We start from the raw sequence: 15858 nt of genomic DNA, 5'->3' as shown, positions 1-15858 counted from the left end.
TCGCTTGAGCCCCAGCCCCAGCCCCAGACTTTACTAATTTTGTAAACAAGTTTTTTCAAGAGTTTTGGAGACTGGGAAGTCCAAGTCCAGATGCTGACAGGTTTTGTGTTTGAGGGCCTGGTCTGCACTTAGGTTTTCTTTTCTTTTTCTTTTTTTTTCTCTTGGTCTGCACTTGAAGTTGGTTTCTTTTTGCTGTTATTCTCCTGGGGGGACATGTCCAGAAGAGAAAAATTAGTAGGCAGTGGGGTTGGGCTAGTTTCTCTAGCCATTGTATAATGGATTCAGTATTCAGGAGAGGAAAGTCTAGGCTCTTTTCCTAGGATTTCCCAAGGACTTCATCTCTTGTGAAGGAGTTTCAGCATGAGATCCATTAAATGACAGCATTATTTAGTTTACCTAACTTAACTATATTTAACTGGGTTTGTGCGTTTTTACTCCATTTAAAAAAATTAACAGCCTTAGCCTTCATCCTTGAAATATTGGTATTCCTGAATTGTTTTTTCTTACCCCAGTCTGTTTTATTTCTAACTAGGTTTGCCACATGTTTCTAGTTCTGCTAATGTAGTTTGTATTTAACTGTGTTTGTAGCTGCTTTTAATTTTATTCCATTATGATCTGATGGGATGCAGGTTATTATTAGTATTTGTAACTGCTTTTAAGTAGTGTTCTGTACATGCTTCCGGACTTGACCATCTTCCTTTTTGTAACCTGTTTAGCAAATGCTGTGGTTGTAGAAAAGAACCTAATTGGTGGCCTGTAGTTTTCTCTCGTGATAGGATAGGAAATAGGTACTGCTTTTGTCTAAGCAGACCTGGATTTGGATCTCTCTGAATGCTTAACATAATAGCTATTAACTGTCCTGGACCGGGGGAATTCACTTTCTAGAGGGTTGCCTTTAAGTGGATGATTATTGTATTTGAAATTCATTTTTCACCACCACTTCCAAAAGCAACAAAACTTAGATCAACTGGAGTTCCCGTGTTATATTTTCTGATGGGTCCTAGTTGGTGGGCTACTGTGCAGCTTAAATTTACATGTCCCCCACTTTGTATGTTTTAAAATTGAATATCTTTCATACCTATTTATTTCTGTCCCTGTTCATCTAGTCATTCTTCCATCAGCTACCAAGTTCAGAAGTTACTGTTATATGCTGCAAATTACTTGACCTGTGTGACTCGGTTCCCTTTTTGAAAAGGGAATTATTAAAGGATTAGATGGGAATAATTTATAATGCACTTAACATGCTCTTACATTCAGTAACTGCCAGTTTTTTATTATCTGCATATTCATATTTTTCACTGCAACTGAATAGAGAAGTATAGTTTTTAAGGATGCACACCTTTTTATATATTCTTAGGATTAAGTATTATATGAAGTTGAAATTTTTATTTTATTATTTTTTAAGCTAGCAATACTGGAGTGCTATGCCGTGAACCTCTTCCCCAGCTCTTTTTAGTTTTATATTCAGTGGGACACTTAAAGGGCTCATGACCTCCACCTTAATGATAGGTTTGAGAAGGGATTACTATGTTTTATTCATTAAAAAAAATGACTCGGGAGAATATAATACAGCAGTTACTGTGTCAGAAACTGGCATACTGGGACTTCAGTGATCCTTATGCTAGAGTACCCCTAAACTGTCTATATAAAATGGAGATTGATGATTCTGATAGGTAGGGTGAATCGGTCTTTCTAAAAGAATTTTTAATTCTTTAGGTTACAATTCAAGGAGTTCAGACATGTAGAAACCCTTACACTACCATACGTCTAATCCTTTGTAACAGTTCCTACTAAATTGTTTTCCTTTTAATTTCCAGTTATAATTTTTCTACTTTATGCCTTATCTCTTAAGAAAAACTTGGTTTTTCAAGTTCCTTTGCACATGGTGCTTGCCTTTTCCTTGCTTCAGTGATGAATTCCTGCTTGTTCAATATTAGCTTAAGTGTTATAGGGGTTAGCATCCCTGGTGCAAGAAGAGAAATGAACAAAGTACTTGGGATCAGAGAAAGACTAGCTCTTAAAGGCTCCCACAATATTCCCATTTTAGAGGTTTTGCTACTTATCTTCCATTCAACTTTGCATTCTTAGTTCCTAGCACATTGTGTATTCAATAAATGCTCTTTGAATTAGAGGAGTATTAGGAAACACTATTTAAAAATGAATAGATACTTTAATTCTAATTTCTGTGTGTTTAATTTTATTTCCATATGGATTTAAGAAAACAAGTGTTTCCCTAAATTTTGAGGTTCAGGTAAATAGTCGCTTCATGAGTAATTGGGATTATTCAGTCACCTGCGTTATGTGGAAGCATCAGAAGACAAATTACTTTGTTCATTGCCAGGCGAATCATATTACTCTCACTTAGAGGTTCTTTATGTCCTTAAGTGCTGTGATTCTGTTTTACCATAATCTCATGAAAAGAAGTATAATTGTGACTTTTCAAAAAGGAAATGAGGGCTGGGAGTGTAGCTCAGTTTCAATGCTTGGACCCTGGGTTCAATCCCTAGTACTACACAACAGAAAGGAAACGGAATATAATACCTCAGTTCAAGAGGGCTGGTGAAGCTGGATGTGGAAGAAGAAAGGAAGGAAGGGTGACGGCTTAGAGAGCCACTATCGTTTGGGCACATATTCAGAAAATACGAATGTGTTTATGTACAGCACCACTATTTTTTGAAACATCAGTGGAAATGCTATGAATTTGTGTTAGTTTTTAGTGTTTTTGAATTAAATGATTTCTCACAAGCACAGCACAAGATTTAAAAATATGTGTACCTTATAGATTCTTGATTGGTTTTGATAAATTGATTTCATAAAAGTGTTGTACAGAGTGCATTCAATCTTAAGTGCATGAAAATGCTTTTCTCAGCATTCTCATAAAGCATTGATTATTATAGACTTTTCTAATTTGGTTGGAGAAAATGTGACATTTCTTTATTACTGGGTTTGGCTTCTTGAACACTTTCCTGGTTTCATTTTATCTACTCTTTGCAAGCTGTCTTAGATCTTTCTGACCTCTCTCAATATTGAATGCTTTTATATTCTGGATGGTATTCAGCCTCATTGTTTGAACAATGATGCTGCCCTACAAAACACTCCATCTTCTGGCTGTGGCAGCCTCTTTGACTTGTACAACATTCTGCCCCAAAGGGTGATTCAATCACACTTCGCCTTCTTGCTGTGCCTTTGCTATGCCAAGCACATTTTTGCTTCAGAGGTTTTGTACTTGGATGTTTCCTCTGTAGGGAATGCTTCTCCATAGGTCCCAATGGTTTCATCCTAGTATTCAGCCTTTGCTCAGATTTTATCAAGTCTGTCTCTTTGTATCCTACATATTATTTTCTATCCCTTGTTATCCTTATAGTACTTACCATTACCCAATATATGTTTTGTTGGGAAGGGGTCTGAGTTTTTATGAGATTATAGATACTTTTAGCATATTAGGGAATATTTACTGGTACCTACTCTACTGGGGAAGAAGGGCAGAAGAACAACAGCATAAAGCACCATTTTTAAAAAATGTGTTTATTTACTGTAATTTGTTATAAATGACAGCAGGATGCATTTCAATTCATGGTACACATAGAGCACAATTTTTCATGTCTGGTTATTTACAAAGTAGAGTCATCATTCTTGTCTGTATACATGTACTTGGTGTAATTAAGTCCATCTCATTCCACCATCTTTCCTATCCCCATTCCTCCTCCCTTCCCCCTTCCTCCCCTTTGCCCTATTTAAAGTAATTCCATTCTTCCCAAGCTCCCCCCAACCATCCCCACTATGAATCAACATCCACATTATCGGAGAAAACATTCAGCTTTTGGTTTTTTAGGATTGGCTTACTCAGCCTAATATTCTCCAACTCTGTCCACTTGCAAGTGCCATGATTTTGTTCTTTTTTAATGCTGAGTAATAGTCCATTGTGTATATATACCACATTTTTCTTTATCCATCTACTGAGGGGTATGTAGGTTGGTTCCACAGTTTAGCTATTGTGAATTGTGCTGCTATAAACTGTGATGTGGCTGCTTCCCTGTAGTATGCTGTTTTTAAGTTCTTTGGGTATAAACCGAGAAGTGGGATAGCTAGGTCAAATGGTTGTTCCATTCCAAGTTTTTTTCCATACTGTTTTCCAGATTGACTACACCAGTTTGTAGTCCCATGAGCAATGTATGAGTGTGCCTTTTCCCCACATCCTCACACTTATTGTTTTTTTTTTTTTTTTTGTACCAGGGATTGAACTCAGGATACTTGACCACTGAGCCACATACCCAGCCCTATTTTGTATTATATTTAGAGACAGTGACTCACTGACTGGCTTAGTGACTCTAAAGATGCTGAGGCTGGTTTTGAATTCGTGATTCTCCTATCTCAGTCTCTCAAGTTGCTGGGATTACAGGCAGGCGCCAGGTGCCCAGCTGTTTGTATTCTTAATAGCTGCCATTCTGATTGGAGTGAGATAAAATCTTAGAGTACTTTTGATTTGCATTTCTCTAATTGCTAGAGATGTTGAACTTTTTTTTTTTTTTTTGTATATTTGTTGATTGATAGTATATATCATGTTCGAGAAGAATCTGTCAGTTCCTTGGCCTATATGCTGATTTGGTTGTTTCTTTTGGTGTTAAGTTTTTTGAGTTGTTATATCCTAGAGATAAATGCTGTATCTGATGAGCATGTGGTAAAAATTTGCTCCCATTCTGTAGGCACTCTATTCACCTCACTGGATTGTTTTTTATCTCAACATTGTAAAAACTATGTTAAGCCCCAGGCTAACATTCTAAATGGAGAAAAATTGAAAGCATTCCTTCTAAAAACTAGAACAAGACAGGAATTCCCTCTTTCACCACTTCTATTTAACATAGTTCTTGAAACTCTAGCCAGAGCAATTTGACGAAGAAATTAAAGGGATACTGATAGGAAAAGAAAAAATCAAACTATCACTATTTGCCGATGATGATTCTATACCTAGAGGATCCAAAAAATTCCACCAGAAAACTTCTAGAACCTAATAAATGAATTCAACAAAGTAGCAGGATATAAAATACAAACATAAGCTTGGGAATCAATTTAGTGAAAGGGGAAAGACCTCTACAAAGAAAACTACAGAATGCTAAAGAAAGAAATTAAAGAAAACCTTAGAAAATGGAAAGGTCTCCCTTGTTCTTGGGTAGGCAGAATATTATCAAAATGACCATACTACCAAAAGTGCTATACAGATTTAATGCAATCCCAGTCAAAATTCCAATGACATTCCTCATAGAAAAAGCAGTCATGAAATTCATCTGGAAAAATAAGAGACCCAGAATAGCCAAAGCAATCTTTGGCAACAAGAGTGAAGTAGGTGGCATCATTATACCAGACCTTAAACTATACTATTGAGCAATAGTAACCAAAAATGGCATGGTATTGGCACCAAAATAGACTTGTAGACCAATGGTACAGAATAGAGAACACAGAGAAAAGCCCAAATAAATACGGTTATCTCATACTTACTAGACAAAGGAATCCAAAACACATTGGAGAAACGATTGCCTCTTAAAACAAATGGTGCTGGGAAAACTGGAAATCCATATGCAGCAAAATTGAAATTAAGCCCCTATCTCTCACCATGCACAAAACTCAAAAGTGAATCAAGGACCTAGGAATTAAATCAGAGGCCCTGCACCTAATAGAAGAAAAAGTAGGCCCAAATCTTCATCTTGTCAGAGTTGGCTCTGCCTGTCTTAAATAAGACTCTTATAGCACAATAAATAAAAATCAAGAATCAATAAATGGGATTTATTCAAACTGAAAGTTGGTTCTTAGCAAAATAAGGCACCATTCTTAAGGAGGTGACAATATAGGAGGGACAGAAAGACATGAATACTTACACAAAACAAGCCAGAAGTTATTGGGGGAGTGTAAAAGGGGAATGGAAGTGGGGAGTCAGTGTCCACAGGGCTCTTGTTTTTGTCCTCTTCTTGATAACTCATTCCTGTCTTCATTGACTTAAGCCAACAGACTCAGAAAACTAGCAAATCAACCAAGCAGCCTCCTGTGCTTTCCTGGTCTCTTTCCTAACTAAATTTCCTGGTTGCCTGCGACAAATTTGGTTTCCACCTCCACCACTCTGATGCAACTGTATTCTCAGAACTTGTTAGTTAAAAAACTTGGAGATCTTTTTCCAGTTTAATCTGCAGCTCCCTAATATTAAACCAGACCAACAAATTTTCCTTTTCTACCAGAGGATTCTATCATCTTTATTCAGGTTCTTCTACTCATTTGGCACATCCTTGATGTTTCACATTTGCTACTGTCTTTCTTCTCTATAAGTTCTTTCCGGGTGATCTAAGTCAGTGGTTCTCAAAGTATGGTCCCCTACCTAGCTGCACCAGCATTATCTGGGTATACTTGATAAAAGTGCAGATGGAGGGCTAATAAAGTTGTTCAGTGCCACAGTGCTTGCCTGCATGCCAGAGGCCCTGGATTCAATCCCCAGCACAGAAGGCGGGAGGGAGCAGATCTACCCTTACTGAATTTGAAATTCTGGGGATAGGGCCCAGCATGGCAATATAATAAGCTCTCTGGCTAATTAAGTAACATGCTTAAGTTTGAGAACCACCTATCTTTGTCTTTAACTTTCTCTGTTACACTTGAGACTTGAGTAACAGAGCTCACAATTGCTGAAGCTTACACTCTCGACCAGCCCCTGTGGATGTCCTACAAATATTACACAATTAATTTAGAAGGTTGTGTAAAAGGAGAGACAAATTAAAAATCTGAGATTTGAGCAATGTGTGTTTATGTGTGCTGACAAAATTATGTGTCTGCCTTGAAATGCAAGTTTTTAAAATATTGAGCAACCACCACAAATTGTGAATTTATAAGTTCACCTCTTAACAGACAATTCCCTTTTGTTAAGAAAAATATTCTAACTATAAAACTTCTCACCTATTTTTTTAAGCCTGTTAGAGCCATGACACTAAATGAGACTGCATAGCCCCTTGAAATATTGAATTCTGTCTCTTTATCTGGCCTGGTATCTTCTGAGGTCTTCTGTTTTTGTTCAGTTGAACCCAATCCCAAACTTATATTCTTTGAAGTTTTCCTCTATTGTGGCAAAAACAAAGAAAGAGGTTCAGGGGCTGGGGATGTGGCCCAAGCGGTAGTGCGCTTGCCTGGCATGTGTGTGGCCTGGGTTCGATTCTCAGCACCACATACAAATAAAGATGTTGTGTCTGCTGAAAACTAAAAAATAAATATTAAAAAATCCCTCCCCCCCCTCTTAAAAAAAAAGGTTCATATCTCTTCCATATTCCCACTAGTATAGCATTAACAATTTCTCTGTATTGGGATAGAAAAATGCTAAAATATTATAAAACAATTCCTAAAATTTAGTGATAGAATTGCTAAAATACAAACAGGGTGGACTTATTCTTTTCTGAGCACAAGAATAATCATTTGAAACTGGGTTTACTTGCAATGAGTGTTTATGCCATATTTCTCCATTCCCAGCTCTACTTAAGGGGAGAAAATTGTATTATGCATGCAAAAAACTCAGCACAAAAATCTATTAGATTCCTAGTTTTTCATTACAATAGGCAGAATCTGCAGCTGTTATGCTAAGGTGGAAAATGTGTATAGAGAAATGAATAAACAACTGAGATTCTGTATTGTGTTTCTTTCCAAATAGTGAAAAGTGTGTGGTGAGGGAGCACTGGACAGACCATCTCATAAGCCATTAATGGAAAGGGCTCAGAGAAATTCCTCTCATACGTACTTTTCCATCAAGATTAGAGCTTTATGAAATTATTTGGCTTGGAAAATAAATCCAGTGGGGTACTCTTTAGTTAGTCTCTGGAAATGAGGTGATAGCTCAATTCAAGATGCAACTGGATTTTTACTTTTGCTCCACCTGAGCAGGAAAAGAAAATTAATTGCTCATGGGAGATGAGTAAGTAAATTGTTTTAAAATCCTTGAGGAGAGAAACCATATCTGTTCTTTGTAGCTCCTAGCGTTAACACTGTTGCCTGTGAAAAGTCGCCCTTTGCAAGAACATTCAACATTTCAGAGCTTCCTGGTAAACTTCTTAGTATGGTGCATGTTGCGATCCACAGGCTGGCCCCCAATCCTGTGGTCCCCACCATGTCTCTCCTCTATGAGACTACTCATATTTCCCCAAACTTGCCATTTACCTTCTTACCTTTTGCACATACTCTTCACTCAACTTCATATGTCTTTACCCTCCCTCTGAGCCTCCACCTATCAAATACTACTCAGGCTTGGAGATCAGTTGTTCTTTCCCTGTAACTCCCTGATATCTCCCTCATCTCAGATTTGATCTCCCTGTAGCTGTCCTATTGGAGCTTACACCTGAACTGCTTTATCCTTGCATTTACCTGTCCAGAGTATTCTTCATCCTGCTCTCCACACCAGTGGAAAGGGGCAGATTTATAGTCAGAGGGCTTAGGGTCTCTACTACTAAATGTAGCTTGTCTGAACCCTAATTTAGAAGTGTTTTTTTTTTTTTTTAACTTGTTACACAGGTTTGATAAAGACTTAAGTGTTAAGAATTGAGATAATATTTGAGAATTTTTTTTTTTGCTAAATTCAGTAATTTATAAATGATAATTAATTTCACTACAACAGGGATGTCTGTGAAGGCAGGCAGGAGTGTCTGGTACTTTGTATGTTTAATAATATAAAATTAGCTGTTCTTTGTGTTCTGAACTAGAGCCTTGCAGACAGTAGATTTTCAATAGTTTTGACTATTGTTAAAATAATATAGGGAATTAGTAGAGGACAGAAGCATCATTCCTATTCTGGGGAAAGTACCTCAAAAGTAGAGTCTGAGGCACCAGAAACTCATTATGGATGGATTTAGGATACACGGTAAAGATAGTTGATATTGGGTTATGGATGGTGGAGTATGCGATGTTCATGAATTAGAGGAGGACCCTTTTTCCCAAGGGCTAGAATTCAAGTTCTTGTTGGACTGGTAAAGAGTTAATAATTTCCCAAGTCTGATGTTATTTGTGTATTACTAAATTCTGACCTTCACACTCATTCTAAACACCCACAGATTTGTGTATTTGAGTCTTTGCCTACGCATTTCTATTATCTTTTTAAAACTACTTCAGCATGCCTGTGTTATATTGGTTGCACCACAATTTTACATAACTCTGGACACAAAGAAATCTAAAATGAAATAGCAGAACACAAGCAGCAACATTTAAGAAATGCTATTTATAATTCTTCATTTCAGTAGCTTATTGTCTCCTCTAAAAGGTCACAGATTATCTGTATTTGTAAATGAAAGGAGGATAGAATAACATTTTGAGTTCTTCTAAGCAAAGGTGCAGGGTAAGTGCAAAATAGAGCATAATTGCCACTGAGCAAAGGATAGTCTTAGGAATCTTCACTGTTGGGTGATCTTAAACTAAAATAATCTTATTCCAGAGAGGGGATGTAAAGTAGGGAATGAGGTAAACAGATATGCTCAAGATTTAATAAAAAATGACTCATTTTTTTCCCCTTGAAAGTTCTGCATTTTCACCCCAGAAAAGTGAAGTGGGTTTGTGGCAGATCCCCTTAGCTGCTACCCAGCAGTCATGCTCTCTTATATTTCTTAATTTTGAATGGGAGCAGCACTGTGTCCATCCCCAGGGAGTACCCATAATCACCTAAGCTAGTCATGGCAATCCCAACCTTCATGGATCATCTCTTTCTTGAATTCTTTGCTCTGGCCCATGAAATGTAAGGGAAAATCGATTGAGTTCTTGTGAGAATTGTTTTATTTCACAATAAAAGAGACAAAGCAAGATAATCCTTTGGGTGAAAACTCAGTGCTGCAGAGCCATCTTGTAAACAGTGCCAGACCCCATCACGGAATTACCCAACAACTCCTAACAGCTTCACAGTGGCTTCCTAAACAGTTTTTTCCTTTTTAGTGCCTCTTCCTCTGTCAGGGAGGAAGGTGCCCTGTTTCAGGTCTTTCCTGTTAAACTGAAGTATAATGGAAGAAGATTGCCTTGTGAACAGCCAAAAGTCAGTACAACTTAAATAGGCCAGTTACCTCAGATGTTTCCTGGGATGCTTCCTCCTGAGAGCAGGTTGCTTACAAATGCAAGGGATGATGGTCATAAGTATGACTTCTGTTTTTTCTAATTCCTACAGTGAAGCCATCATTCATCCATTTATTCATTCATAAAGTCAGCCAATAAACAAACACTTATTGAGGTCCTTGAAAGTCCCAGGTACCACTATGTGCTGGGTACTAGCGATAGAAGTAAGCTAGGGTTCTTGCCCTCTATAGACAGACATGAAACAAACATTCCACCAGAAAGTAATGACAGTTGTGATCAATGCTGCCAAGGGTGCCCTGGGAGTGAGTAACTAATTGCAAGATAGGGGTGGTGATGGTGGCAGTGATCAGAGAAGACTCTGCAACAAGTAAACTGAATTACCATTTATTCTAGTCTATTTCATGATTATTCAGAATTCTTCAGTTGAAAAATGAGAAGAGCAATAAAGATGGAAAAGAGGAGACAGCAAGAAACATGGCAGTAGAAATAATAGAATGTGGTGATTAACCGATAATGTGAGAGGTTGAGGTCAAGGACAGCTCCACAGGCCTGCTTGGGCTGCTGGGTGCATGGAGGCACCTTCATCAGTGTGTTCAATTCCAAAAATGGATCCCATTGTCTATTGCTTTCTGTCCTAGCTATTTCAAATGCTATTTATGCTGCTGCTTCCATAAAGGTGTGGAGTGTATTTCCTCACCCCTTGAATTTGTGCTGACCTCATGACTTACTTTGGCTGGCAGAAGGCAACAGAAGTGATTTGTTTTACTTTGGAGCCAAGGCTTCAAGAGGTCTTGTCCACTTCCACTCGTTGGAACTCGCCACATGAGAATAAGCCCTCCAAACTGCTGGATATAACACATGTGATTTTGTCACTGCTCCTCCCCCATTCCATTATTGCCTTTAGCCAGTTGTCAGACTTGAGCAATGCAGGAGCACAGTAGCCAGCTCTCTGCCTCTCCCAAGACCAGGAACTCTGCTAGTGCAGCAAAGAGCTCAGCCAAGATCTGCAGAGCCTGGCCTAGATTAAATGACTCACCCACTGACCGTATAGCCTTGTGAGCAATAGCAAGCAGTGAATATTCTATGCTATTAAATTTTGCGTGGTTTGTCAAGCAGCAAAAACTGATAAAGCCAGGATAGAGCAAGGGAATGAATAGGGTGGGGCTAATAGGCAGTTGGGCAGAAGAGTTTGGAAAACAGTAGATCAAAAGCATGTGGTCTTTATTAGGCTCCTGCCTTACTATGGTGGGCTCCTGAATTCCAAGAACTAGGCCATTTTTCTCTTCTGTGTCCTCTTCCTCCCTTTCCCCCACCCCGTCTCTAAACTCCACTGTATCTAGAAGTAAATACTTGAACAATGAAGTAAATCCATGACTCAAGTGCGTAAACAGAATTAATGATGGAGAATTAGTCCAGAACTAGAGCTCTCAGCAGGTGGAATGCTCATTGTTTACCAATGAGTCAATTCAGCCTGCGCCAGCAGGGAAGGGGCTGCCGGGGTTTGGATGCTGAGCTGCAAACGACTGCCCCCAAGGGGACTTCACATGTAAGTGACTGTAGTTATCTCGAATGATACTTGGAGGGGTTGGGGGTGGGATGGCTCTTGCCTCCTCCGTCCCTTTTTCCAAAAGAATGTCACCTCTCAGCACCTTTTGAAAATAAAAGAGCAACATTCCACAGGAATCTATCCCTTCCATTGTTGCAGAAATATCCGACCAATTGCGCTTTTCCCTTTTTCTTTCCTCCATTAGCTCTAATCTCAGGTTGACCTACAGAGCTAGTGACCCAAACTGGCCACTGTGGGGCGGAGGGGGCCGCGGAAGTGCCAGACACAGCCTGAAAGTCAGGATGATGGTTTCTATGGCTGGTGGCCGTATTTCCAGGATTCGCGAACTCAGAGCCGTGCAGGTTCCCTAGCACTGCGCGTCAGACTGCGAAATGGTGCGCACGCCCGCGGTGACGGTTCCCTCGGATCACCCTTCTCCCGCCCCGGCTCGCCGCTACGGGAAGGGGCGGGGAATAGGAGGAGCTGGAGGCGGCCACCGCGCTCCCCCGCAAGCCGAGCGCTTTTAAAGCCGCGGAACTTGACAGCTAGGCTGGCCTCCGCCACAGTCCTGGCGCCCGGTGTTCCCGCGCTCTCCGCTCGCGAGCGATTCCAGGTGCGGTCGAGGCCGGGACTGCTCGGCTTGTGCGCTTCACTGCCCGACGCGCTCCATGCGGCCACTCAACATGTCGGGGCACTTTCTGCTGGCTCCCATTCCTGAGTGCTCCTCCGACTACCTCCTACCCAAAGACATCAAGCTAGCAGTGTTGGGAGCCGGGCGTGTAGGAAAGAGCGGTGAGTGTGGCGGAGACCTGTGCAGCGACAACTGGAGGTCCTCCAGGGAGGGAGCTTTGGTGGAGGTTGGAGGGCTGGGGACCGGATGAATCTGGCCGTTTTGGTGCTAAGAGGGTCTCCCTTCAGTCCCGGCCCCTTTACGCCCGCCTGCTTCTTCTGGGCGCATACTCCAAGAGTTTCGCTGGGGTGGACGCCTATTTGCGAATGGGGTTGCCGGAGGAAGTGTCCCTCCAGTATGTCCCTTCATAAAAGCTGAGGGAGACCAACTTATGGCACCTCGGATCTTGCAGAACCTTGGGCTTCAGGGTGTGCATGCGACTCAGAGGCCCGTTGCTGTTGTCTTCTACTCTTTGAATTGATTTTGCCTATTTCCTTTTCAGCAATGATTGTGCGCTTCCTCACCAAGAGATTCATTGGCGACTATGAGCCGAATACAGGTTAAAATAATTTTATAATCAATATTTTTGTGCCTTCATGTTTCTTTTTGCTGATCCGAGTGTAGGAATTTAAAAGCAAACTCTCTTTCCTTCTCTAGGCAAGTTGTATTCACGTCTCGTCTATGTGGAGGGAGACCAGCTATCTCTGCAGATCCAGGACACTCCTGGGGGCATCCAGGTAAAGACTGCCAGGAGCAAAGAGCCCCTGCTAGAACATTCTGGGATGGGGGATGGAATTGGGGTCAGGGTGGGGGTGAGGGGAGACCAGCATATAGCTGGTCAGAGGCTGTGCTATGGGTCTCAGTGACATGCTAAAGGTATACATTTAAATGTAAGAATCAACCGTCTTCAAGTGTGGGACTGGGAATTGTAGTGTTGGAAGTCCTCCAAGGTGGGGTTGGTTAGAAGTAGCTTCCTCTTAGCTCCCTGACACTTCTCTCTGCTGCCCTGGCAGACTGTCACTACTTAGGTGGGTCTTACCAGTTTCAGAGATCAACCATGAAACAATTAAAAAAGCAAACCCAGCCTTAGGCTATAGCTCAGTGGTAAAGAATGTGCTTAGTGTGTATGAAGTCCTGGGTTCCATCCCCAGCATCACATAAAACAAAATAAAACAGAAAAACTGGTGGGATTCTGGTGGGAGAGGGTCTTTCCGGCTAGCAAGTTCTCCTGAAGTGCTTCTGTTACTGGCTGTTCCCCTAAGTCAGTAATTGCAATCAGATAACCCCTTGGCCAGTTCTGGAATGTAACTTAACTAACAAGTTACTAATTGCTAATCCCTTCTAGGGAGGAGAGGTCTGTGAAAGAACCCAAAGAGAGGAATTTGTTTCTGTAACATTCTCAAGAAGTTGCTTGCTAAAAATATTTTCATAGATTTGGGAATAGATATTTATCTTGGCTTCTTTTCAAAGTTTTGTTTATTATGAATTAGTTCCCTAAGAATTGAGCCATTCTGGTTTGAAGTCATTCTTCAGTTAGCCAGGGTTCACCAGAGATTGCCTGTCAAGCAGAGGGTTTAAAAATATCCCATGCATATCAGCAAATAAATTAAGCCAAGCAGGGAGTTTAAGAATTTGCACTCTCCCTGTCAAAGTCTCCTTTAGCAGAAGCTGAGTAGAACCTGAAAACTATATTTAGTGTTTTTCTTTTCCCAGTGTTTCTTCAAGGGTTACTTTGATGTTATAGTTGAGCTTGCCTCTCATCGAGGGCTTCCTTGACTGATCTCATTTTGATCTTCCTCAGGCCCAAGACAACCTCAGCCAGGCCATTGATTCTCTATCCAAGTGCGTGCAGTGGGCCGAGGGCTTTCTTCTTGTCTATTCCATCACAGACTATGACAGCTACCAGTCCATCCGGCCCCTTTATCAGCATATCCGGAAGGTTCATCCTGATTCTAAAGTCCCTGTCATCATAGTGGGCAATAAGGGGGACCTTCTGCATGCCCGGCAGGTACAAACGCATGATGGTATTCAGCTAGCCAATGAGCTGGGCAGTCTATTCCTTGAAATTTCCACTAGTGAAAACTACGAAGACGTCTGTGATGTGTTTCAGCATCTTTGCAAAGAAGTTAGCAAGCTGCACAGCCTCAGTGGGGAGCGGAGAAGGGCCTCCATCATCCCCCGGCCACGCTCTCCCAACATGCAGGACCTGAAGAGACGCTTCAAGCAGGCTCTGTCTTCCAAAGTAAAAGCACCCTCCACCTTGGGGTAAAACATCTCAGACAGACTGACGTCCTTTTTATTATGCATTTGTGCAGCTACAAAGACTGGACCTCTCCCTTTTTAATCACACTTTCAGAGTTTATTTTTATAAAGACTTTATTGGTTTCCATGTGTATGTGTGTTACTAAAAATTCAAACTGAATGCCTAGAAGTTGGGTAGTTTTTTTTAAATAAAAGATTTTTTTTTTTTAACTGTAACTGCTAGCCACTTTTCCATTAAAGGCAAAATGGCAACATTGCTCCTTATTTTCTAATGTCTTTTTATAGAAATCATACTTGCACCAGAGCCCAGAACTGCTCAATGTTTGCCTTGAGTTTGAACTCTGATTGGTGTCTTTCAGTAGGGAGTGGGTTATGTAGAGGGAGTCTGCTGTGGGAGAAAGAAAGTATGTGGAGGAGGAAAGGGATTTGAATAACTGCAGGATAGCTTTAATTAGGGCACTTTGCCACAGTCATGAAATTGACACTGTGATTTTCACAGGAAGGGGTACATTGTGAGCTGATGCTAAAAAGTTACAAATCATGAATATTATTATTTATTGGTGCAAATACAAGTACAGTGTTTCTACCCATTAAAAATAAAAAATAACAGCAATTAAAAAAAAATCTAGAATTCCTTAAGTCAGTAAGTGGGCCTTACCATCCAGGAGTTGACTCAAAATTTTCCTTCCCTTCCTGTCTCCTTGACCCTCTGTTGAATATGGTGGAAATAAGGAGATGATCAAAATATGGTTTCATGAATTACTGTATATTGTATCTAAAGAAAATTTTTCTTAAGTTTATAATGCTTAAGGAAATAATGTGAACTAACCTTCCAAGGAACAGCTTCCATAGATGAGGTACATTAATCCACAGTGAGTGAGCTCCAAAACTGTTGGAGTCCCATTGCTCGATTAGAATGGAAACAGGCCTGTATGGAAAGAAAAGTCTAATTAAAGTTTGAGGTGAATCCTTTTTCAGAGGAGGGTAATGGGGATTGCATCCAAGGCCTAGCACTCTACCACTGAACTATATGTCCAACCCCTGAGGTGTGTGTCTTTATACAATTATCTGGAGCAGCTGTTTAACTAACGAAGTGGAGTACAAGACATGTGAGGTCTCTCAATCTAGAGGGAGGTGCAGGTGTTGGTGGGTGTGATAGGTTTTCCTCACTATGACCAAAATACTGGACAAGAACAACACAGAATAGGCCAAGTTCATTTTGGCTCATGGTTTCAAGGGTGGGCTGAGTCCATATCTCTAGGCCCAAGATGAGGTTGAACATCATGGCAGCAGAGTGTGGTGGAATAGCACTTCT

The 15858-nt window shown here is 40.5% G+C and overlaps 1 protein-coding gene across 1 annotated transcript; it reads left to right on the top strand.

The window, feature by feature from the left end:
• The first annotated feature begins 12107 nt into the window (after window positions 1–12107).
• Rasl11a (RAS like family 11 member A) lies at window positions 12108–15167 on the top strand. Its single transcript, XM_076872445.1, has 4 exons — window positions 12108–12403; window positions 12784–12840; window positions 12939–13018; window positions 14083–15167. The coding sequence occupies exons 1-4, from the start codon at window positions 12280–12282 to the stop codon at window positions 14548–14550; spliced, it is 729 nt and encodes a 242-aa protein (XP_076728560.1). The 5' UTR covers window positions 12108–12279; the 3' UTR covers window positions 14551–15167.
• The last annotated feature ends 691 nt before the right edge of the window (window positions 15168–15858 follow it).

This window comes from Callospermophilus lateralis, chromosome 12 (assembly GCF_048772815.1).
Source record: "Callospermophilus lateralis isolate mCalLat2 chromosome 12, mCalLat2.hap1, whole genome shotgun sequence".
Taxonomy (NCBI): Eukaryota; Metazoa; Chordata; class Mammalia; order Rodentia; family Sciuridae; genus Callospermophilus; species Callospermophilus lateralis.
This window is presented reverse-complemented; position numbering and strand designations above follow the sequence as displayed.